The 22,770-nt window shown below is 40.4% G+C and overlaps 1 protein-coding gene across 8 annotated transcripts in view; it reads right to left on the bottom strand.

Moving 5' to 3' along the window:
• Positions 1 to 22,770, bottom strand: part of Atp9b (ATPase phospholipid transporting 9B (putative)) — a 189,670-nt gene that overhangs the window by 32,170 nt on the left and 134,730 nt on the right. For all 8 annotated transcript variants that reach the window (XR_004768406.1, XR_003482992.2, XR_003482993.2 and 5 more), the window contains 2 exons: positions 15,844 to 15,956; positions 9,943 to 10,191 (listed from right to left, as the gene is read on the bottom strand). Coding sequence is in view for 5 of the 8 variants with exons in the window: in XM_035440311.1 (XP_035296202.1) it covers positions 9,943 to 10,191; positions 15,844 to 15,956 (362 nt within the window). In the remaining 3 variants the exon portion in view is untranslated. The remainder of the gene's footprint in view (positions 1 to 9,942; positions 10,192 to 15,843; positions 15,957 to 22,770) is intronic.

Genomic DNA, 22,770 nt, shown 5'->3' with positions numbered 1-22,770 from the left:
CATTCAGTGCACTAAGGAAAATAATTATCTTGTTATAGTGTTTTGATTCTTTAAAAATAGTGGGGTTATTTGATGACTAACAGAGTGAAACTGTGCTCAAACTGTCAAATGGACTCACAGCAGGCTAGACTACAAAAGAAGATATGATAGAACATAAGGCTAGAGTAAACCAAAGCCTTTGACCTTCTATTGCACTCCGAGGAACTGCACCCAACTCTCCTGCATTTTAAGAGTACACTATTCTGGATACACACAGATATTTCCCTCATTAACTTGAGTCCTCCCGTCCTCCTCTCAGCATGTAACTGACAGTTTTCCTTTTTGTAAAAAACTTGAAATCAGTACACTCCAACTCTGCTCACTTTGCTAGTCTTAGTAAGATCTCTGTGCCTCGCCCTAGAAGATAAATCATACAAACTGTAATGGAATGCCGGGTGCTTGTCGAGTACTGTGAGAAATAGCCATCCAGAAATTCTTTGCTTTGCGATTCCTGTTTGTGAGGAATCAGCAAAGGATTTATCTTCTAAGGCTGCCACTGACAAGGCCAACAAGCCACTGTATCTTTGCAACTTTGTCATCTTTACTGGGGACAGAACATCAACCTGTGTGACTGCAGAAAGATGTGTCTATGAAAATCAAATGACTTCTTATGTTTACCACAACATCGGCTGCTGCTTGCTGGTTAAGACAGTGTGCAGAATGTTCAAGGATGTGTCACAGAACAGCTGGAACTAAAACTCTTACTCCAAGTCTCCAGGTTCTGGGAAGAGAATGAAGAACATCCCCCAGTGATCTAGTCCTGTAGCAGAGAGAATCAATAGCTTGCTTCAAACTACAGTACTGAAGAAGAAAGACATGGAGATGTTAAGAGAACAATCCCATGTAGAAGAAAGCCTGGCGCCTGACCACAGTGCCTCTTCCTATTAAAGACAATGACTCCACAAGCTGCAAATGATCTAATATGCCAAGGTTAATTTTCAATTTACAGTGAAAGGTTACTATTACACTGTGACCCGCAAATTGCATCTTTCCGTGAATACCCTATCATCTCACAGTGCCCCACTGCAGTCAGGACCAGGCTTTCTATATTTGGTGACTCACATCTGTTTATTATTTAGTTTATGCTTGGCTTCACAGCTCCTTTTGAGTTAGCAGCTTATAACAAAAATCGTTTAGCTACTTACACCTAGCCCAGCGTTCCCTCCAAAAAGTTCAATCACACTGAGAATCACATATCTATATTCAACTAAGCAAATCAGAGTTAAGTTTTCCATAAGACAGATACATTAATTATTGTCCAGTGTGAACTGCTTGGGCAGAATTCTTTTGATAATACAAAGTTAAACAAGTGACTGGGGGAAATGGCCTTCCTCGTAGGAGAACTGCTGTGAATTCAGACCATAGTGTTCACTGCCATTCCCTAACAGATAAATCTAGCTGTCAACTTCCAGGGGCAGCTACCCTACTCTCAGCAGCTCTCCAGTTCCAGTCTGAGTTTTGAACACTGGGGCAGTTACTGAAGAACTACAAATTGAAGGAGATCTCCAGTGAATACTCTTTGTGTATTTAAAATAGATTGGAGGTATTCTTTTGACGACTTGTATCTGATGACATTATGTATAAAAATAAAAGCAAAGAAACTTTTGGTGGCACTGGCAGCTAAAGTCTTCTTCAAACAAAGATATACTTGGACTGGGGATGAGCCTCCATTATAGAATATATGTCCCCAGCAACAAAATAAAAAAAAAAACCCCAAAACCACATCCTTTAGAAAAGGATGCTTAGGAAAGCATGTCACATGCTCCAAAGAAACACATAACATTAACATAGTAACACAGCACTACTATATGTCTGAAGTTTCAGGGGCTGTGGCCCTTTTCATGTTTCAACTTGGATCCTTGGAGAAATGAATGATTCTAAAAGTGGGTGGAAAATGAACATAAAAAGTGCCTGTAGCATCTCCATATGCACAGAAAACAAGGCAATGTTTAAATATGGGAAGGAGTGCTAGAGGGGGTCAAACCCCAAGTATAAAACAAGCATCTGTGAATCCATTGTGAGAAGTAAATGTATGACTAAGCACATCATCAAGAGAGCATGGAGAACTCTCTCATGCAAAAGCATCATTTATGCAGGCACTTAACCCTCAAAGAGGGGGCTGTAACACCCCTTTTGACCCGGGTTGTTTTGATACAGTTTTTGTTGTTACTGTGTTTTGAGACAGGGTCTCTCTACAAAACCCTGACTGCCCTGGAACTATGTAGACCAAGTTGGCTTCAAACTCACAGAGATCCCCCTGCCTCTGCCTCCTGAATGCCACCACACCTGGCTGACCAAGAATACAGCATTAAATGAAGAAATGAAAGGGTAACCTTCAGTGGAGACTCCTGAGAAATACACCTGGGCCAAGTGACCACTGTCAGCATCAGAAGTGCTGCTTCTGTGGACTTTGACTGATGGAATGCAATGTGCTCTTCTTTCCAGGCTCCTAATCCCATCTACTCTGGAGAAAAATATCAACAAACCCAAACTGAGAGACAGTCAAATCACTTGGCCAGTCACCACCTAAATCATCATGAAAACACGGGAAGTGAGAAACTGCTCCAACTAAGAAGAGTCTAAGAGAAGATCCTTAGATTCAAAAAGAAGAAGAAGACTTTAGGTAAAAACAAAGGGTATCTGGGAAAGCATGGCTGCAGTGTGTTGTTTGCTCATATTTTCCTGAGGACTCGAAAGTCACACTTTGTGTACACTTGTGCAAACTACCAAGTGACTGTTCACAATGTTTCCTCCCTTTCTATAATCACTTTACAGCAATGGTTTAAGCGGCTCTCTTCTCCATAGTGTTTGACACCTGGTGTCTGACTCCTAATTCTCCTGTGTAAAGAACACCTGGGTCACTACCCATTGCTGACATTTAGACCCCAATATGGATTTTTCTGTATCACTTCTTTGTGCAACTAGGTGAAGACCCCAGGAAATCATGGTCCCCAAACATTTCTGTTCTCATCACACTGAGCTAAGGTTAAAATGGGGAATAAAGGTGCTTTGGAGACGCCAGCATCACCATGGGTAGCTGCATGTACTGGGTAAGAGCCAAGGTTCTAAGCTCCTGCTGTGCCAGGCCTGTCCAGCTGCTTCCTGGAATGCTCTTCACAGCTCTGTGAGAAAGCAAGATACCATTCTGGTTGCTTTGCAGAAGAGCTGTTAACCCATCACAGAGAAGTAAAGGATAGTAAAGTGATGTCTCTTCAGAGAGGTACAGAAGTTTAAAATACGTTTTATCTACATAGCTAACTCAAATGTGAATTAAAAAAGAAGATGCTCAAGAAACCAGAGAAACAGGCACTATGTGAGCCTCTTGGGTTCAGGGGAGGACAAGAGAGTGGGTGTCTTCCAACCCACTTCTCTCCTAGCTGGGATAGAATGTAGGACCATGTCCATGCTAGGCAAATGCTTTATTACTGAGTGGCACCTGCAGTTTCTTGCCCTGTTTCTTTTAGATGCCTCATGGATGCAGAGGCAACCAAAGAATGCATTCCTCAACCTGCATTGTGCAATGATACCATGTATCCAATGCTACCATTTGAGTCTATTTTATAAAGCAATTTTGTAGGTAATGAAATAAAAACTTAGGGGTAGGTTACTACATACTTCTTGTGTGTATCTATATTACATAGCATTAATTGCTGCCTGGAATTATAACAAGAGATAACCTCTGGGATATTCTTCTCTGAGTTGTAAAATGATAGTCCAGAAGTAAAAGGCTTTCTATATTTTGAATGACTATTTTTATGACTACCGAGCTTTCTGAAATTTCCAATACATAATGTGACTATTGATAATAACTCAAAGGCAAGAATAATTAAAATAACAATGTTAAAAAAGAATACATCAGTGAGAGTCTGAGTGAAATTTCCTCTATTGGCCACTTAGCGACCACTAAACAGCTGTCACAGGCACCTCATCTGCACATTCACATTTTCCCAAGCTAAGTAATCAGAATAGGCAAGTATGTCCCAGAGATCCACCACATGGTAGGCAATAAAACACAGGGCAAGATCTTATCAATCCCTTTCTCTATAATTCCATTACCCAGAAAGTTCTGTGCCACTATTCTTGAAAAGCTTGGCAGAGATTTCCTTTATCCTATTAGCAATTATGTACACAGAGCTGACAGCTGTACCTTTAGGGAACATATTTTACCATGTACTTTATAAATCATAATTTCATCATTGACACCTCATCATTTTTGATTGTGATTATTACAATCATTGTTATAATTTAATAGAATTATTAACTTAAAATGCAATTTGATCATCTAGAAAAAGTGCTAATCAATATTCACAGACAGGCTATGCAAGTATTTATTCTCTTTTGGTCCTGAAGGTCACAGAGTGAAGGCTTTGTGTCACTGACAATGATTTGCTCCTCACAAATATATTGACAAAACACCACAATTAGTCTTGCTTCAATAGGCACACACAATAAAATGAATTAAAAAATACAGCACTCCACATACATTAGCTCTTCTGTAAATCCAAATGCAATGTTATTAAGGACACATTGTTCTTTTATTTTAAAATATTCTACTTGTTATTTGTCATTAATCTAGCTGATTCTTATACACAAATAGTTGAGCAAAGCAAAGACAGCTGTATCTTGAGATAATATTTAAACATGGAACTTACTGATGTGAGGAAAATGTAGCCATACAGGGGAGAGGATGCTACTAATAAATAACTAGTTTACAGGAATAAGCAGTCATTAAAAATCATAGCCAATCAATCTTGTGGTCCACACCAGCAGAGGTCACGCTATGCCTTGATTACTTGTGTTGATGACTTTTGCAATGAGCCTAAACTTATGTTCTTTTGTGATTCCCGTAACTGGAGTTCAGTGCTGGCTTCCTGCAACTGCACTGGACAAGCAGTTAAACAATGGAAAGGCTGGATTTTCATTCTGTGAAGGAATTTCTATGACATATTTAACATTTGTTCAGCCTTGGTTTGCTATGATGAGCATGTAGACACAAATGACAGCCACTTATCATACGAATCAGTGACACCAAGGTATAAACAGATCCTAACTCACACATACAAGTCAGTTGTTTATTCTCTGACATCACTATCACTTATAGACCTTTGAGTACACATAAGCATACAGCTGATGACATATCACAGCAAGTACTTACTATCTGTGTCTAACAGGACCTTTATGAATTCAAAATGAGCCCTCCAAAAAGTCTACTATTTGTGGATTAAAAGCTCATCTATGTAAAAATGCTGGTACAGAAAAGATCCCCTCTCCTTCATTCAGGAAAATGAAAACCAAGGCAGCTTATACTACAAAGAAGAGCAAATGGCTTAAACCCAAAATGGGGGCAGTCAACAAACCACATTTGTCCTAAGAATAAGATGAGACAGTTCCATGAACTGATGGGGATGCATAAAATATAGGAGCTTCTGTCTCATAAGTTATGTAGACATAACTGTTAGAGCCATGAATATATAGGATTATAGGACTGTATAAAACCAGCCTCCTAAATGATAACACTGCTTATTAACATGAATGTTGTGACAGGTCAACACTGGGCTTAAACAGAAAGCATCAATTGAACCATTGCCCTAAGTAAAGCTCCGGGGTGCAATATTCTGAGCACTTTATCCAATAAGAAATGCTTTTAAAATGGTGCTGTGGTGACTGGGAAACATTGCTATCATCTGTCACGCTAACGGCAGCAAAGTTCAATATGCCAAACAACAGGCTATTGGTCCCCCTTCCTGAGGCTCTGGGATCTGCACATACCACATCAATATTACACTTTAAAAATCATGATGAACCTCATTGTTTTCATTTTCAGGGTTAAAATATGTGTTACATATCTTTTTACACATTACTTAACGTTCTGCTGTCAAATTTCCATACAAGTCAAAAAAGTTAAATATAAGGTTAGTAGTTTCTTTGTTATAATTTCTCTAAGACTTTCAAGTCTTCAAATCAAGGAAATGTCTTTTGGCAGTGAATTCCTAATATTTTAAAGCTTTCTATGTATGTCAACATCTCTTTTGGTAGACAATAAAGTGAATATGTAAAATAGTTTATTTTTGAACTTCAAATAAGAATTGCTTTCGAAAACCTTTGGTCTAGCCTTCCAATATTTATGAACAGGAAATTCCTTCTCATCACGTGATCATATGGAGTTGAGGAGAGCTCTGGAATGCTACAATAGCAAAAGCAGCATGAACCCTTTCTGAGAAAAAGAACGATAGTCTTTTCCCCTTTCAGAAAGCAGTTGTGTGTCCTGTTTCTGTCTCAATAACTTTTTGAGACCTGGTACTTGAACTAGCTTGTTGGAGCCCACTCCCTATGGTGGGATGCCATGGGAAAGGGGTTGGATCCTGCACCAACCTATTGGACCAGACTTTCTTGACTCCTCATGGGAACTCTTACCCATGAGGAGGAGTGAACTTGGGGTGAGCTAAGGGTTAGGTGAGGGGGGCAGGAGGAGAAGTGGGAAGGAGAACTGTGATTGTAATGTAAAATGAAATTTAAAAGAATAAATTACAAAAAAAAAACTAAAAAAAAAAACCTTCTTGAGGGCTAAGAGGACAGTAATTTATAAGTCATTATATATCTTACTACATACCATGTCACCCTGAGACCCTGAGATTTCCAAATGGCTTAGGACTGTTAAACTGTGCTTCTGAGACTCCCTGACAACACACACACACACACACACACACACACACACACACACACACTCTCTCTCTCTCTCTCTCTCTCTCTCTCTCTCTCTCTCTCTCTTTTTCTCTCTCTCTCTATTTTGACACACTGCATTGCTTTCAAAAGATACCCAGTTAAATGTTGGCCGATAGAATCTATGAGACACAGTGTGGCTATGGTGAAGGGATATTGACTAAGGGAGTGCATACTGCAGGGCCAGGTACTCAAAGGATGGAGCGGATTTCCCTAGCTTCTTCATTTCTACCAACATTGATTCTATTCTGGACCTTCTTGAATATCACCAACAGCTCAACTAATCCTGATTTTCACCAGACTATGCAAGTAGTTTTTATGGGGGGAGGCGAGGTTTCATTTTACAGCTCTGGCTGGAACTTGCTATATAGACCAGGATAGCCCCAGACTCCGAGATCTCCCTGCCACTGTCTCTTGAGTGCTGGATTAAAAACAAGTGTGTACCACTGTCCCAGATACCTCAGTGTTTTCTAAATCAGAGATGTAGTATGACTTCCAGGAAGAATCTTAAATTTCTTTCTGTAGTTTTATTATGTACCAATAGGCAAATATTTGAATGCTGAATGCAGCCTTGCCAGTCTATAGGAATAAGAGCCTACTAGATCTTTAAGGGTCTTCAGCCCAGTTGTCCCTACAAGCCCACTTTTAGACATCATACAGTTTCTTCCCTTCCTCCACCAGGCCCAGTGATTGTTTCTCATCTGGCCTTGAGTCCATAAGGTCACCATACTGGTCATTTACAGACATGGCCAACTGTGTCAGCTACTTTTGTGTATCTGTGGCCAAAATATGTAAGAGAAACAACTTAGATCAAAGATTTGCTTTGTCTCACAGTTTCAGAAGGTTTATTCCATGGGTGTTTGATCTCATGAGCTTGGCATGGACATCCTGGTGGTGGGAGAGTGGGGTAGGTTCACTTCATGGTGGGGCAGGAGAGGAGTGGAGGGCTGCAAGGAGAGGGACAAGCTACTCAACAGCAACCTAGTTCCCACAACATGTCAAAAACATGAGCAGCTGGGAACAGGCACTATTGGGGACATTTTAAATTCAAACCATAACATTCTTCCCCTGACCCCAAAGGCTCATGACTATCTCATATGTCCATTTAGTCCATATCACAGCGTTCACAAAATCTTAATAGTTCCAAGATTTTTCAAAAGTCCAACTTCAGAAACTCCAGCGATACTCAAGATAATCTTAGGTATGAACCCCTATCAATACAGAATAAAATTATATATACTCGCTGTGTGGGCCAGGCTAGCTCAGATCCCTCCTTAAACTACTCTCAAAGGGTTAAGAACCACATGACACTACTTCAGCACCACTTTTCTGTTAGTGCAGCTGTACTGACAATAACAACTTCAAAACATGATGGACAACTTAGAATCCAGGGTTTACTTCATCTCAGGGGTTCAGAGGGTTCAGTCCATGGGCTGCTTGGTTTCATGAGCTTGGGCAGAAAATGACAGTGGAACCATGTCCTGGAGGATCTTCTTTACCTCATGGTAGACAGGAAAGGGACAGGGAGAAGATATCCCAAAGGACTCACTCCAGTGGCCTACTTTTTCTTCAGCTGTATCAAACTATCATCAACAGCTATGGACCAAGAGTCCAACCCAAGTACTTGTGGGAAACATGTCACATTCAAACTAGAACACTGTTGCTCTGAGTGGGGAGAGAGGCTCACACAGAAGACTCAACTGGAGAACCAAGCAGAGCCAGTAATACACTCAGAATTGTCCTAGGACACAACAACTGATGACCAGTGAAGTAGATTAGTACTAAAGGGGCACAGAGTTAACTACAACTGCCTGAACTTAGCTTTGCTCAGCGTTTAGGGATAAACTACCTCAGGTGAATTATAACAGTAATAAGGATACTGAAAATCCTCAGAGGAATATAACGAGATCTAGACAAAAGTGGAAGTACTGTTGCTTCAGTCCACAGGGGTAACACACAATGCAGTCATGTCCACTGTTACTAAATGCTTATGAGTCTAGGAACATATTTGGATAGGGTGGACAGATCAAAACAGAGTATATTTGGGGATCTGTGAGATGAAGCTGCAGGCATCAGGCTGATCAGGCAAGTTTCTAGCAAAGAGAAGGTCCCAGCGGCTTCATGTGCTCACCACTTAATAACCCGCCAGGGTGGGGACCTGTACTCTGGGCGAAGTGTGCAGCCAGAGAACCACACTTCCTTAACCTCTCTCTTTGTTCTTACTGTTTTCTTGATGCCCCACCCTGCCCCACTCTTCATGGTCTGTTCCCTGCTCATCAATAACATTGGGGCTTCTATGCCTATCTTTCTATTGTTTCCAGAACCAGGGTTTAGCAGATTTCCTAGAGACATATTGATTATGTACTTATATGATCCAATTTTGCAGGTATTTGAAAGATCTACTTTGTTAACAGTTTCCATAGGTGGTCTGATTATTTTACACAACTGCCTAAAGAACACCAAGAGGACAGACTATTAAAACTCTATAAACACACTCAGAATGACTGCATAAGAAGTAGAAATTTTAATAATGGATTTTACCAAATCTCAATGGAGTAAAGTTAGAAATGACTAAGTTAATACACTTAGGTTTTTTAAATCATTTCTGTAGGTTTCTCAATTATTTAAATTCTAAATCTTTTTAAAGAATAAATGTATCTGAATTTTACAGAACAACTAGAAATTTAATATACAAATCCAGTGACTTTGCAACATGAGGCAAAGTGGACAATGAAGTACAGCAACAGTGATATGTTTATTTTGGGAACTAACTTGTGATAGAGCCAGCTTAATGTTCTCATGCTATTTCTAGTGAAAGCTGTTGAGTGTAATGGTATAAAGTTAAAAGTCCAGGATCTCTAGGGATCTTCCCTTAATACCATAAGCAAATCCAGCCGGAAACAGCCTGAATTTCAGAGGTCAAGTCATGACTGTCCAGGATGGAAAGGACTAACTCAGGTATTGACATATTAGGGTCAAAGGTGAGCCCTGGAAGGTCTGAATTAACCCCAGAGGGTTGCATGTACTTCAGCTACAGTTCATGTCACAATCCAGGACACAGTCGTGTATCCTTGCTCCAGAGAAGCCGTCTGCAAGCCTATGGAGTCCAGATGAAACAATCCACACAGGCTTGCCTGGTGAAGGACACCCTCCCCAAAAAGATGCTCAAAGGAAACTACTGACCTCATCAGGGCTGGATGCCTGGTAGGTGCGGTTCTCATCACTGAAGTCTTGGTCTGCTTCAGCAAACTCAGTCTCTCCGGTGACTCCAGCCCGAGCCTCGTACACAGGAGTAACGTTGTGACAAAGAGCGATGGCTTTCACTGCTTCGTGGATTCTGCTGCTGACGCTTTTTTTAACTTTAGGGGTTGAAGCCTGGCTTCTTCTCGGTGGAGCAGAACTTGGGTTGTGCCCACTTGGTTGGGAGTGTACCTTTAAAACAGGGTGTCATGTAATGAGGGCAAACAGAATGAAGGGGTCCACACAGGAATTACTGGCATGTTTTATGAGGTAAGACAAGAACAGCGATTTGATTCTTTCTCTACATTGTACCCATGAATACAAATCACTTTTTTGTCTCAGCAATGCAAAATGCTTCACTATTTCAAGGTTGTCAAACACATTATAGTATTTGCTATGATAATTAAAGCCTGAAACTTTCCCATTCCTAAGTTCAAGCAACTTACTTTAATCCTTAAAACAGTAAGATAAAGATCAAGGCAGAATGGTGAACTCACACATGCACATAAAACAACAGCAAACCAAAGCAGCCAGAATTCTTAAGACTCTCCCTTGATTATAAAGGAACCCGCTGTGCACAGGTCTCTGAACTTTGGTGGTCTGGTTTGTAGCTACCAGGGTGGGTGACAGAGGACACTACCCAACCTACACTCTCTTATCAACTTCAGAGATACAGGACAGTACTTAGTAGGGACGAGGGATGAGAGCAACTGAGAGGCACTGAACATGAGCCTCTCCCCACGGAGCACAGGTTGCATGAGGAAGTATGTATCTGTACCTCCTGCACAGGTATCTGCTTAGTGCTCAGCTGTGCTGCCCACAGCCGCCCCGCCCTTGCCATCTGCACCACCTTAAGAAGCAGAAGAGTTCAGTCCCTCTACTGAATTATGTAATGCTCACAGATGCTTGTACAATTTAATTTCACACAAATTCCATTAAAGAGTAAGCTCTCAACCCCCTGGTGCTTCCAGTGGGCAAAGATAATCAGGTTAAGAAAAACCTGTGCTACATTAGAATGGGCTAGAGACACAGAATATAAACAGGGATTAAGGAGTTCCACACACAGAATCATACTGGCAGAGTCCATGGCCTTTAGTAAAAGATCTTCAAATGCTCTTAGATAAAGTAAGTAAACATTAAAGGCCTGCTATACAATGATTCTTCATTCTGCTTTTAAGAGGTTCCTGATAAAATAATTATTATAATAACCACATATAATCTATAATATTCACATTAATGGATACCATAAGTTAAGTTTATTATTTTTATGGTCTCATATGTATCCTAGACTGGACTGGAACTTTCCACGCTCTTGCTTCAGCCTTTTGAGTGCTGGAATTACAGTTGTCTACCACAACACACAGAAAAATGAACATTTTATCAAGCAGTGATTACTTGGTACCACTTCACCCTGGACAAAGATTCCTAGGAAAAAGGAAGCCTGAGCTCTTCTTCTCCTTTAGATTTTGTTAAGCTCAGCAGCATGAGTTTTTGCCAAACAAAGACAGACAGACAGACAGACAGACAGACAGACACACACACACACACACACACACACACACACACACACACACACACACACAAGTCCAAATAGCTCCTTAAGAATACACATTATTGCTGTGCCCTTGAGTGCCTCTCTGAGGTTGAAAGGTGGGTGGCACTGCAGACTTAGGACAAAAGAATTGTAATTTTTGAGCTGAACTTAATCTGAAAGCTTCCTTCCTAAAGTCTAGTTTCCATAGTACCAGAGAGTACTTTATGAGCTGCCAAGAGAGGAAAATAACTGTGACAACTATGACACACAATAATGACAGAATGGCAAGATATCTGTAAAGGTATCTTGCCATCTTTACACATATGGCATTCACATGTTGATGATAACTAACCATTGTCTAATTGAACTTAAGGCTCACTCAACAGGAGGGAACTCATGCCTGGTACTAGAAACCTAGCCAACTACCTGGGGCTATGAGGTCATGGATCCTTTTAGAAGAGAAATCTACTAGACCAGTGTAATTCCTTAACTACATAAAATCTTAGCCTTGCACTCACAGACCAGTGTAATTCCTTAACTACATAAAATCTTAGCCTTGCACTCACAGACCAGTGTAATTCCTTAACTACATAAAATCTTAGCCTTGCACTCACAGACCAGTGTAGCTACCTCTCACCAAAGTAGTCTCTCTGTATCGAAAGTAGAAACTGACAGAAAATCACAGCTGGACTCAATCAGGGATCAGTGGCTATATCTCCAGCACAACACCTACTCTCTGGCTCAAGGAACATCACAGAAGGGAGCTCAAAGACAGGGTGAGGCAGAAAACAAGGATGTCTGCTGTGAGACTGTCTCTTAGAAATGGCTGCAAAAATGAGACCTAAACAGTGACAGTATCAATAGACATGCTAAGAAGGAGGGGAAAAACATCTCACCAGGGTTCCACACCTAGACAAAGAACTACTTGTGTTTACCCAATACAAAGGTTAGGCTTCAACCTATATACACATAGACAACAAAAATGGGCCCACTTATACATTTGTGTTTACATTTATGCGCACACATACTCATACACACACACACACATTCACAGCCCTGTGTATATGTAAAAATAATAATCAAAGAAAAGTTAAGAGTGTGTGTGTGTGGGAATCTTGGAAGGGAAAAATAATTAAATTTTAATTTAGATGTATTTTTAAAAATTTAAAATAAAAAACATTAACGAAATATTAAAATAAAATATACTGGAATAGAAAATAACTGTCGTAATAATATATGTATATATGTATGTATATGCATATGTAAATCAGAATTAAACAACATACTACATCAAATAGACTTAACCGACACCTATGGAACATTCCATACACAATCTATCAGCAGCATATAGGCTTCTCTAAAATAGACCGTATCTTGGGACATAAAATAAATCTTTACAAATTCCAAAGTAGGAATAATACCACATATCCTCTTTGACCACAGTGCAAAAACTTTCAACTGACAGAAAACACACCTCTAGTAAATTTAACAAAAAAGAGAAAGCTTATTACAGAATTATTAATTCTGCAAAAAAAAGTCAAGAAATAAATTTCAAAAAATATACTGGAAATAAATGAAAAAGAAAACATAAGCAACAAACCTCCTAGGACACATTGAAAGCAGTCCTATGAGGGAAATTTATTGCTCTAAGTGCCTACAGAATGAGTACAAATACAGGACTTGATGATACAACTCAAAAATTTGGAAAAACAAGAAGAAACCAATCCAAACTCAGGGGAAGGAAGAAGTAGCAAAACTCAGTGCAGAAATTAATGAAATAGGAACAAACAAAACAACACAGGCTCAACAAATCTAAAAGCTGTTTCCTTGTCACAATAAGGAGACTGACAGACCTTTGGCCTAACCAACCAAAGGGAGAAACAGGGGGATCCACACTAGCAGAATCAGGAATAATGAACAGAGAAACACTACAGTGGACATCAGTGAAATTCAAAAAATTATAAGGGAATACTTTAAAAACCTGTGTTGGAAAATCTAAGAAATGAATAATTTCTAGATTAAGCCAAACCACCAAAATTAAGCCAAGAAGACATTAACAACCTAAACAGAATCATAACAAATGAGGAGATTGAAAGAGTTATAAGTAGCCTTCCAACTAAAAAAAAAAAAAAAAAAGGTCAGGACCAGATGGATTCACCACAGAATCCAACCAGACTCTCACAGATCTATAGCCAGCCCTTTTAAACTAATAAAAGAAAGAAAGATAGAAAAAAGCAGAAGGAGCACTTTCCAACTCCTCCTACAAAGCCAGTTTCATTCTCATACCTAAACCAGTCATAAGGTATCACACTAGCAAATATCTACTTAAAAATACCTATAATCACATAAGTTAGGGTATACAAATACATATTGTTTAAATGAAAATTTTATCTTGGCTGACAATGCCCCCTCCAAGAGCCAAAGGACATCCAACAAAAACCCAAAACCCAGCATGGTAAGTCCTCTTTTGAGTTGTTGATCAGGGCTGTCCAAGAGACTTCCAAACATCACCAGTTATTGCTATTACACTTGGCTGGCCCTGGTGTAGATAGTAAGTCCCTATTGTTGAAAACCTAGAATTCTGCCCGAGTTGGAACTGACTTGAAAGCTCCCTCTTGGAGGGCTATCTTTCATGGTATGAGAAGGCTCCAATGGAGGGAAGCAACCAACAGTCTTATCCAGCGTTGATGCCAATGAACCATGACAATCAACAGCACAGCAAGGTAACTCTAAGGGTGCAGTTAGGGGCATGCAAACCTGGATGTAATCAACAGATCTCTTATTTGGACTTAAGACCTCAAAAGAGGGAAATCATGCCTGGTACTGAAAACTTATAGCCAGAGAAGTCATGGATCTTGGAGAACTTATAACCACCTGTCTTAGTTAGGGTTTCTATTGCTGTGACAAAATGCCATGACCAAAAGCAAACTGGGGAGAAAGGGTTTATTCATCTTGCACTTCCACAGCACTGTTCATCATCAACGGGAATCAGGCAGGAACTCAAACAGGGCAGGATTCTGGAGGCAGGAGAAGAGACCATGGAGGGTGCTCTTACTGGCTTGCTTCCCACGGCTTGCTCAGCCTGCTTTCTTATAGAACCCAGGACCACCAATACAGGGATGGCCCCACCCACAATAGGCTGGGCCTTTCCCCATCAATCACTAATTAAAGAAAAGCTTTACAGGTGGATCTTATGGATGCATTTTCTCAATCGAGGTTCCCTCCTTTCAGATAACTCTAGTTTGTGTGTCAAGTTGACATAAGAGTAGCCAGCACACCACTTTACTAAACATGAAAAGTAAAAAAATCATCAAAACACAAACACTCCTTGAAGCCAGGGGCACAAGCCTTCTTTGAGTTGAACATTCTCTACACCCAAAAGTCCTGATAAGAGAGTCAGGAGCATGGGTAATTAGAAGGGTCTGGGCAAGGGAGGACTGTATGGCATACTTGTCTGCAAGTAAATGACATGGCTTCTAAACTCACATGAAACCAGATCAACTCCCAGTGTTGTACCTCAGCTCTGGGGAAGTAGTAATATTTTTTTTAAGTCATACCATAATTACTTAGACAAAAAAAGAGGATTTTTGAAATTCATTTCATAATGCACTGTTGAAAGAGAATGCCTGCTGACACAGCAAATCCTTGTACTATTGTTATAGTTCAGTGAAAGGCAAATGATGCTGCATGATGCTGAGTTATCGACCTTAGTTATTGGAAAAGATGAAAAACAGAATTTATTTTCTTAAAACCTGAGAAAGTTTTATTAATTATTAAGAAAAACAAAGGGATTATTATAAAGAATAGTAATACCAGTATTGTATTAATTACCATTTAAAATACTGTTTACTAAAGAGTTTCGGTTTTAGAAATAATTCACAAGCTAGGTAGTGGTGGCACACACCTTTAATTCCAACACTTGGGAGGCAGAGGCAGCTGCATTTCTGTGAGTTCAAAGCTAGCCCAGTCTACACAATGAGTTCCAGGACAGTCAAGCTGTTACACAGAGAAACTCTGACTTGAAAAACCAGCCCCCTCAAAAATAAAAAAAAAAGAAAAAAGAAAAAAGAAAGAAAAGAAAGAAAAATCCACTAAGAAAATAACATAAATAAATGATTCTAGCATTCTAGCTCATTAAATTTATATTTCCTATGATTCTGCTAACATAGAAATAGTCATAATTTCTTGAATGAGATACTAGAATCGATAGCTAGGTGACAATAAAGATTAAAAAAAATCAAATTAGCAGATAATAGGCTCAATTTAGTTGACCACTGTGGATGCACTGAGAGAAAATGGCATTCACATACCTGCAAGTAGGAATTGAGGACGTGGCTTTGGATTTCGTCCATAGTGTCTGTTCCGTAGGAGACAGTGCCCAGATGGAGCCGCTTAAATACCATCTCATTCTGAGTGAGTGTTCCTGTGATAGGGAGATCAGCAGCAGTGAACACAGGCAGTCTAGGGTAGGTCCTACTGCTCCATGAGGAGCTCTGGCCCAGAGGGATGCTGGTCACATCTTTGACTGTGCCCTGGGACACCTGTTAGAGATGCAAAGTGCCTGCAGAATACTCATTCTGACAGGGAACCTTAGAAGTTTTTCCCCAAGCATGTCACATTAAAAACCTTCAACAATGCAAGGGACTCAAGGAAAAAAAAAAAAACAAAAACAAAAAAACAGTCTCTGCTTTTGACTCAGATCTGTTAACCGTCGTAACAGCAACTTCTGCTGTTTTAAGGAAGGCATAAACTAGGAAGTTAAGTTACCAATGACTCAGTCACAGTACTGAGCTGGAGAACAAAACTACCTAGCCCCAAATTAACAGGGCTGAGTATCCTTAAAAAGACCACACAAACCAGGCCTGGTCTCCAACTCTTGACTTTGCCTCAGCCTTTGAGATTCTGGCATTACACAGTGCTCGGGATCAAACCTCTGGCTTTGGGCATGTTAGGAAGTACTGTATACTCCCTAACTTCCAGATTGGATTCTTTGTATTATCTCAGTGTCATTCCCAAAGCCCAGCTCTTAATCTGTAATGAAAATAGCTTCTGATAAAAAAAAAATGAAGAAAACAGTTTAATTAAAACTGGAAACTAGCAAGATATAATGTGGCCAAATCTTTAAACTCAGCACCCAAGCTGTAGAGACACATAGATCTCTGAGTTCCAGGCCAGCCTGGTCTACAAAGTTCCAAGTCAGCCAGGGATGTATGTAAGACCCTATCTCAAAAAACAAACAAATAATAAAACTGAAAACAAACAAAACAAAACTGATAAAACAAAAGAAAAACCTAGGAATTACAGATGCATAGGAAAAGGCATATATGAGACTGTGTGTATTTGAATTCACTTGATGGTGTATTTTTTTCCCCCAGATTATGGGCAAAGAAAAACCTAGCATTTCAAATGCAACAGGTCCACAATCATATCATTACACAAAGACATATCATCACAATCATTCCATTCAGACTATTTCTAGATAGTAAATTTAGGGTTCGAATGTGGCTCCTATTTTAATACATCATTTTAGTCATCCTTTTAAGTTTGTGATATAATATTTCCAGTCTAAGTTTCCCAAGTTCAACAATGCTATCTACTGTATTTTGCTCCTTAGCAAATCTTTGGAGAAATCTCAAGAGTAATTCCACACATGCACAAAGACTGTGAATAAAGAGAACACAGATAACACTAAAATATTAAATGCATTGTTGCACAATATATTTAGTTGAAATGATGTAAAAGGTAACTGTAGCCCAAGTTAGAACTATTATCTCCTCCTTCTAGGAGAATGCTTACAAAGACATTCTAAAGCTCTGTATTTAGAGTTCTTTCCTTCCATTATGTAGCCCAGCTATTCTCACTTGTAATCTTCCTGCCTGTGCCTCCTGAGTAGGTATGTGTCACCACACCCATCTCAGGGTTCGGATTATTAAAACACTTTCATTCAGTTGTCTATTTGGAGCCAGAGAGGACGACATGAAGAAGTCAGAGCAAATTCTTAAGACTGAACAACCAGAGACTACAATTTTAGTGCTGTATTTAAGTCTAGAATCTCCTTTGAGAAAGAGTTTGCCTTCATTTTTGCAAATACGTATCCACTGTAGCAGTACCAGTGTGGGGACATCTGTTTCTTTCCTGGAATGCTGTCTGGATAGCCTCACTGAAAGGTGTTTGATCCCACTCATAGCTTAATCCTTTGTACTTTGTGTCTGCCTTCTGGTCTGCCACACAGTCCTACTAACAGTAGTTTTGTAGTCACTTCTGAAACGAGGAAATGCAAGTCCTTCTAACTTCTTTCTTGAAGACTATTTTAGTTTTCTGGTCCCTCCAAATATATCCATATGGATTTAAGACCAACTATCCAAGTGCTGAAAAATAGGTATTTGGAATCTTTAACTTGATGAATTTGGTTGGCATATACTAAGAAGTATTTTAATTTTGATGCTATTCTAAATGAAATTGCCTTCTGATTCAACCTTGGGGTAGTTTATTGCTAGTATATAAAAATACAATTCATTTCTATGAATGATTTTGCTCTACATACTTTGGCTATTAGGTTAAAGATCCAGGATGATTTCCTATATTTAAGACTGCATCACACACACACACAGCTTACTCTCTTCTACAATATGGACGCCACTTCTTTTTCATGTCTACTTTGCCTTGGCTAAATGTCTGCATATTCATAGCAGAATTATCTCCAATAAGTATAAAGGAAGAAACAACCCCAATGCCCATTCATTCATAGGTGGATAAATAAAATGAAGTATATAATACAATAGAATAGTATTTATCAGAAAAAAGAATGAAGTGCTCACTGTATACTACACTGTTGATTAACCTTGAAAATATTCCACTACATGAAGCCCAAACACAGAGGCCAGAATTATTATTATTATTATTATTATTATTATTAGTATTATTATTAGTATTATCATCATTATTTGTCATTCATACAATGCCCATAAGGCAAATCCACTGGGACAGAAAGCAGGGCCAAGGTTTCTTGGGACTATGAGTGGGGAAGGTACTGAGTGAGGTGTGACTGTCAGTGCATATAGGGTTGCTAGGGGAGGGGGCAATGAGAAATTTCTAAACTTGGACGGTGGTAAGCACTGTATAATAGCTACACCAAGTGCTGTGGAAGAGCGATAAAGCCCGAGTTTTTTACTTGAATTAAGCTACAATGCAATAACCATATATTTAAAATGTCTAAGTTGTAATAAACAGTGTCTGAATCAGTTCAAAACTGATGTATTCAAACCACTACTAACACTGTCCACCAGGTAATAAAATAAAGTGTCTCTGATATTTCAGTATTCTAGCTAAGTACATCCCACCTGGCTGGGTCTCAGAGTTGGAATGTGCACGTAGACAGGTGCTCCTTTAGGTGAACTCCTCATGAAATCCTCAGATAGCAAGAGGGACCTTGAGAATGTTATTTAGAGATTTCAGGGTTGCGCTTCCTCCTGCACTCATTCAGACTCTCTTGAGCTCAGTCACGGGTGAGTCTGGCACCACAGAGTCTTCCTCTAGCGCTTCTCATAGCTCACTCACGGGTGATTTCTTGACTTTGTCATCTTAATATGACAGAAACCAATGGGTTCCAAACTGGAAACTGTTAGAAAGGAGGTGCTAGCTATGACACCAGATGCTAAGAGAGCCATTGCAAAGAGAGTGACATTAAGTTATTTATGACGAGCAGTTCCTGTGATAAAGAGATTTCTTGTGATTTCTAAGAGAAAACAACACAGTGGTCTTTTATAAAGCAGAGGCTTTTTGGACTGCAGTGAGCCAGGCAGGCAAAGAGGAAATTGATTTTTAAGAAAAACATCCTGCAGGCATCGTTCTCGGGGTGGCAACAGATGCCATCCACACTGGGAAGCAGATGTGGAGCCTCTGATCAGAACCACTGGGCTGCAAGTTGCTGGTGCACTAAGATTCTGCCAAGCCACAATACATGGACAGACAGGCGATTCTAACAGACAAACAGAAGAAGCCACCTTCAGTGCAGAGGGACCAGCTCATCCCCAAGACTATGGGAGTTCCTTGAAGATTCTAGCAAGGCAAAGCAATGACAGTGAGAGATCACTGATTACAGCAAAACAAACGAGTAAATGAAAACAAAATCTCTCAGGTGATGACTAAATCACTAACTTTAACATGCGTTGGTCACTAAAATGTTACTGAGTAGGGTATGTTGGCACACACATAATCCCAGCACTCAGGAGGTTGAGGTGGGATTATGAGTTTAAGGCCAGCCTGGTCTACACAGTGAGTTGCCTCAAAATCCTAACAGGATTGGAGGAATAGCTCACAAGCATGCAGACCAAAGTTCAATTTCTAGAACCTACATTTTCTTTTTTAAAGTTGGCCAGGCATGGTGGTGGGACACACCTTTAATCCTAGCACTCAGGAGACAGAAGCAGGACGCAGAGGCAGGCAGATCTGTGAGAAGTTGGGCATGGTAATACACATGCTCCTATAATCCAGTGCTGGGGAGGTGAAGACATGGGGACCCCTGGGGTTCAAGAGCCAGTCAGGCTAGCTTACCTGGGAGTTCCAGGTGAGTGAGAGACCCTGTCTCAAAAAACATGGTGGGAGTACCTGAAGAACACCCAGACTTGTCCTCTGGTCACCACACATACAAGCATGAATACTGACATGCATCCATGCATGCACGCACGCACCACTATTCATGTAGAGCCAGTCTACTTTCCTCATCAATCAGGCGTTTCCACAAGATTCTGATTCCTAGTATTGGAGGCAGACGTCTGCTCAGCTGGCGTTGAGTATCTCAATCAGTCTAAACACCCAAATGTTAATTACACTACTCCCATCCAAGCATGGACTGTCGTGAATGCCTGTCCTGGTAAGGCAGTCCATGCTGGCTGCAAGTGAATGCTGCAGCTACACCAAGATGGAGAGACCTTGGTGGCCTTCTGCTTTAGAGGACATTAAAAATTCCCTCTAAATCTTAGTTTCAGATCTGCCTACCCTATATACACTAACACACACACACACACACACACACACACACACACACACACACACACACACACACGTTTCTTTTTAATGCTGTTGTTGCTTTTAAAACTATGAAAACAGCATTTCTCTCCTGATGATGCTGTTCTATGAAACTCTCAATATTCAAACCTGAACAACATAACATTTTGGGTAATGGATGGTATAATTAAAATATAGGTCCAAAAAAGGCCTGTTGTTTCAAGTAATGGTTTTGTTCTACATGGAGACAAAAACTTCCTAGCAAAGGAATTAATGTATTACTTTAATAGGCTGCACTGTGAGTTAAGTTTTAAAATTTATGAGTTCACTGCAGCATTGTTCTTTAAACAATGGTGTTGTCAAATGCAACCAGTGAGAAGATTAAAGTTCTCCCAGCAGATTAAGTACAAATTATCCGTCCTGTTTCAGCATCATTTGTTCATTTATCACATACCGCCTAGTATTCCTGGTCAGTGTCAATATGCTCTGCATCCTTGCAGCTAACAGATGTCGACTCTTGTCGAGTGAATTACTTTATGTTTCACGCGCTGCTGGCCGCAGATGTGTCACTATAGCAACATCATTAATTTCAGATCTTACCGGAAACGTGCACTCCAATCAAACCTAATTATACCGCATTGCTTTCTTGTCCACAAGAAGGAAACTATAATGCAATTATTGGGACACTTCATTTTCTATTCTGCTGTGGCAAATGAGAGAGCCACTGTGATGGACGCTTCTTGTCAAAAAGCTTATTGATGAAGCACAAACCCAATTTACAATCATACGAAGGAAGGACCACCTTGCAATTATGTTAGTAATGTAAAGCTCCTTGGATGCCAGCTTACACTCAAGCGTTTCAGCAGGAAGTCAGCCCTTACAAGATGTCTGAAAGCTGACTGAAGTCTGAGTGCTGTTGCTCTGCTTTCCACAACCAAAGCTGTTCATGCCAACAAGCATCCACTGCTGCAAGCTCTGCTGCAGCTGAGGACACAAGGGATTGGCAGCTAACACCTGATCTGCTCCCAACACATACGCTCAGAATACATTTACTTGCAGGAGAATACAGAGCCATTACTCATGTGACTAAAATAGAGACTATGAGACGGGACTAGCAATTTACATCCTGGAACGTAACACCAAGAGTGTACTGTCTCAGCAGGACACAAAGGGGGTTGGGGACAAGATGGGGGCTCTTAGACTTACCCAGATTTCTATTTTTGCTCACCTACTGTCCCTGTCCCTAGAGCTGTCCAGCAGTTGACTCTGAGCTGGAGAGGCCGACAACTCTCACTCAGTAGAGCTAAAATATGCCTGAGATCACAATTAGAGGGGTGGCCACCACTCACTCTCATGTCTTTTCATCTGACCTATGAAATAACGTATGTTTTTTATAAGATTGAGGTGCGAGAAATGAAATGCCACTTAGCCAATGACAATAATAGATGTATCATTTGTTTTTTGTTATCCATCAGTCTATGATTTAGTCAGTATAGCCTTTATGATAGGCTATGACAGATCTACTACCTTCAAGAACCCCTGGGATACCCAAGAATCAGGGCTCCAGAGTCCCCCTCCCCCAGGACAGGTCAGGATCCACCCTGAGAACAGGTGCTGAGCAAGAGTCTCCTGGGAGACAGCTTTGGGGAGGGACTGCAGTTGGAGATGCAGCCTGAACAATTACAACCCATCTAAACAAATGGCCAGACAAAGGAAAAACTCAGCCAAGGACCTCATTTTCTTCAAAGGCTCTTACAACGAAAGGCTTCTTCAGAAAGGCAGTGGTGGGCGACCAAGGTGGTTCACATCTGTAACCCCAGCATTTGGGAGGAGGAGCATTGAGTTCAAAGCCACCTAAGGCTACACAGTGAATTCCAGGTCAGCCCAGGAAGCAGAGGAGGAAGCCATCTCGACAAATGAACAAGCAAACCAAAGGTGAGAAGCCGGGTATCATCTGGTCTGCTCCTCAGTACACTCTATACAGTTCTGCTGATTCCTAACTCTCAGGCCACGTGAGAAATAGATTGCTGTGGTTCATTTTCAGTGTGAGTTTACTTTGCAGACATTAAACCCTCCCTCCTCTGGCTGCAGCCTGCTTGTCTCAGGACTCTTGAGAGCTGGGAAAAGTTCTACTTGCTTGAGCTAGGACTGGAAAAGAGGCAAGAGGAGTCTCAGGCTCCAAAGTGTCCATTGAATGAGGCTCTGTGTCCTAGGCCAGTGCCATGGGGATC

This window comes from Cricetulus griseus, chromosome 2 (genome assembly GCF_003668045.3).
Source record: "Cricetulus griseus strain 17A/GY chromosome 2, alternate assembly CriGri-PICRH-1.0, whole genome shotgun sequence".
NCBI lineage: Eukaryota > Metazoa > Chordata > Mammalia > Rodentia > Cricetidae > Cricetulus > Cricetulus griseus.
The sequence above is the reverse complement of the archived record's forward strand: the minus strand, read 5'-3'. Positions and strand labels throughout refer to the sequence as shown.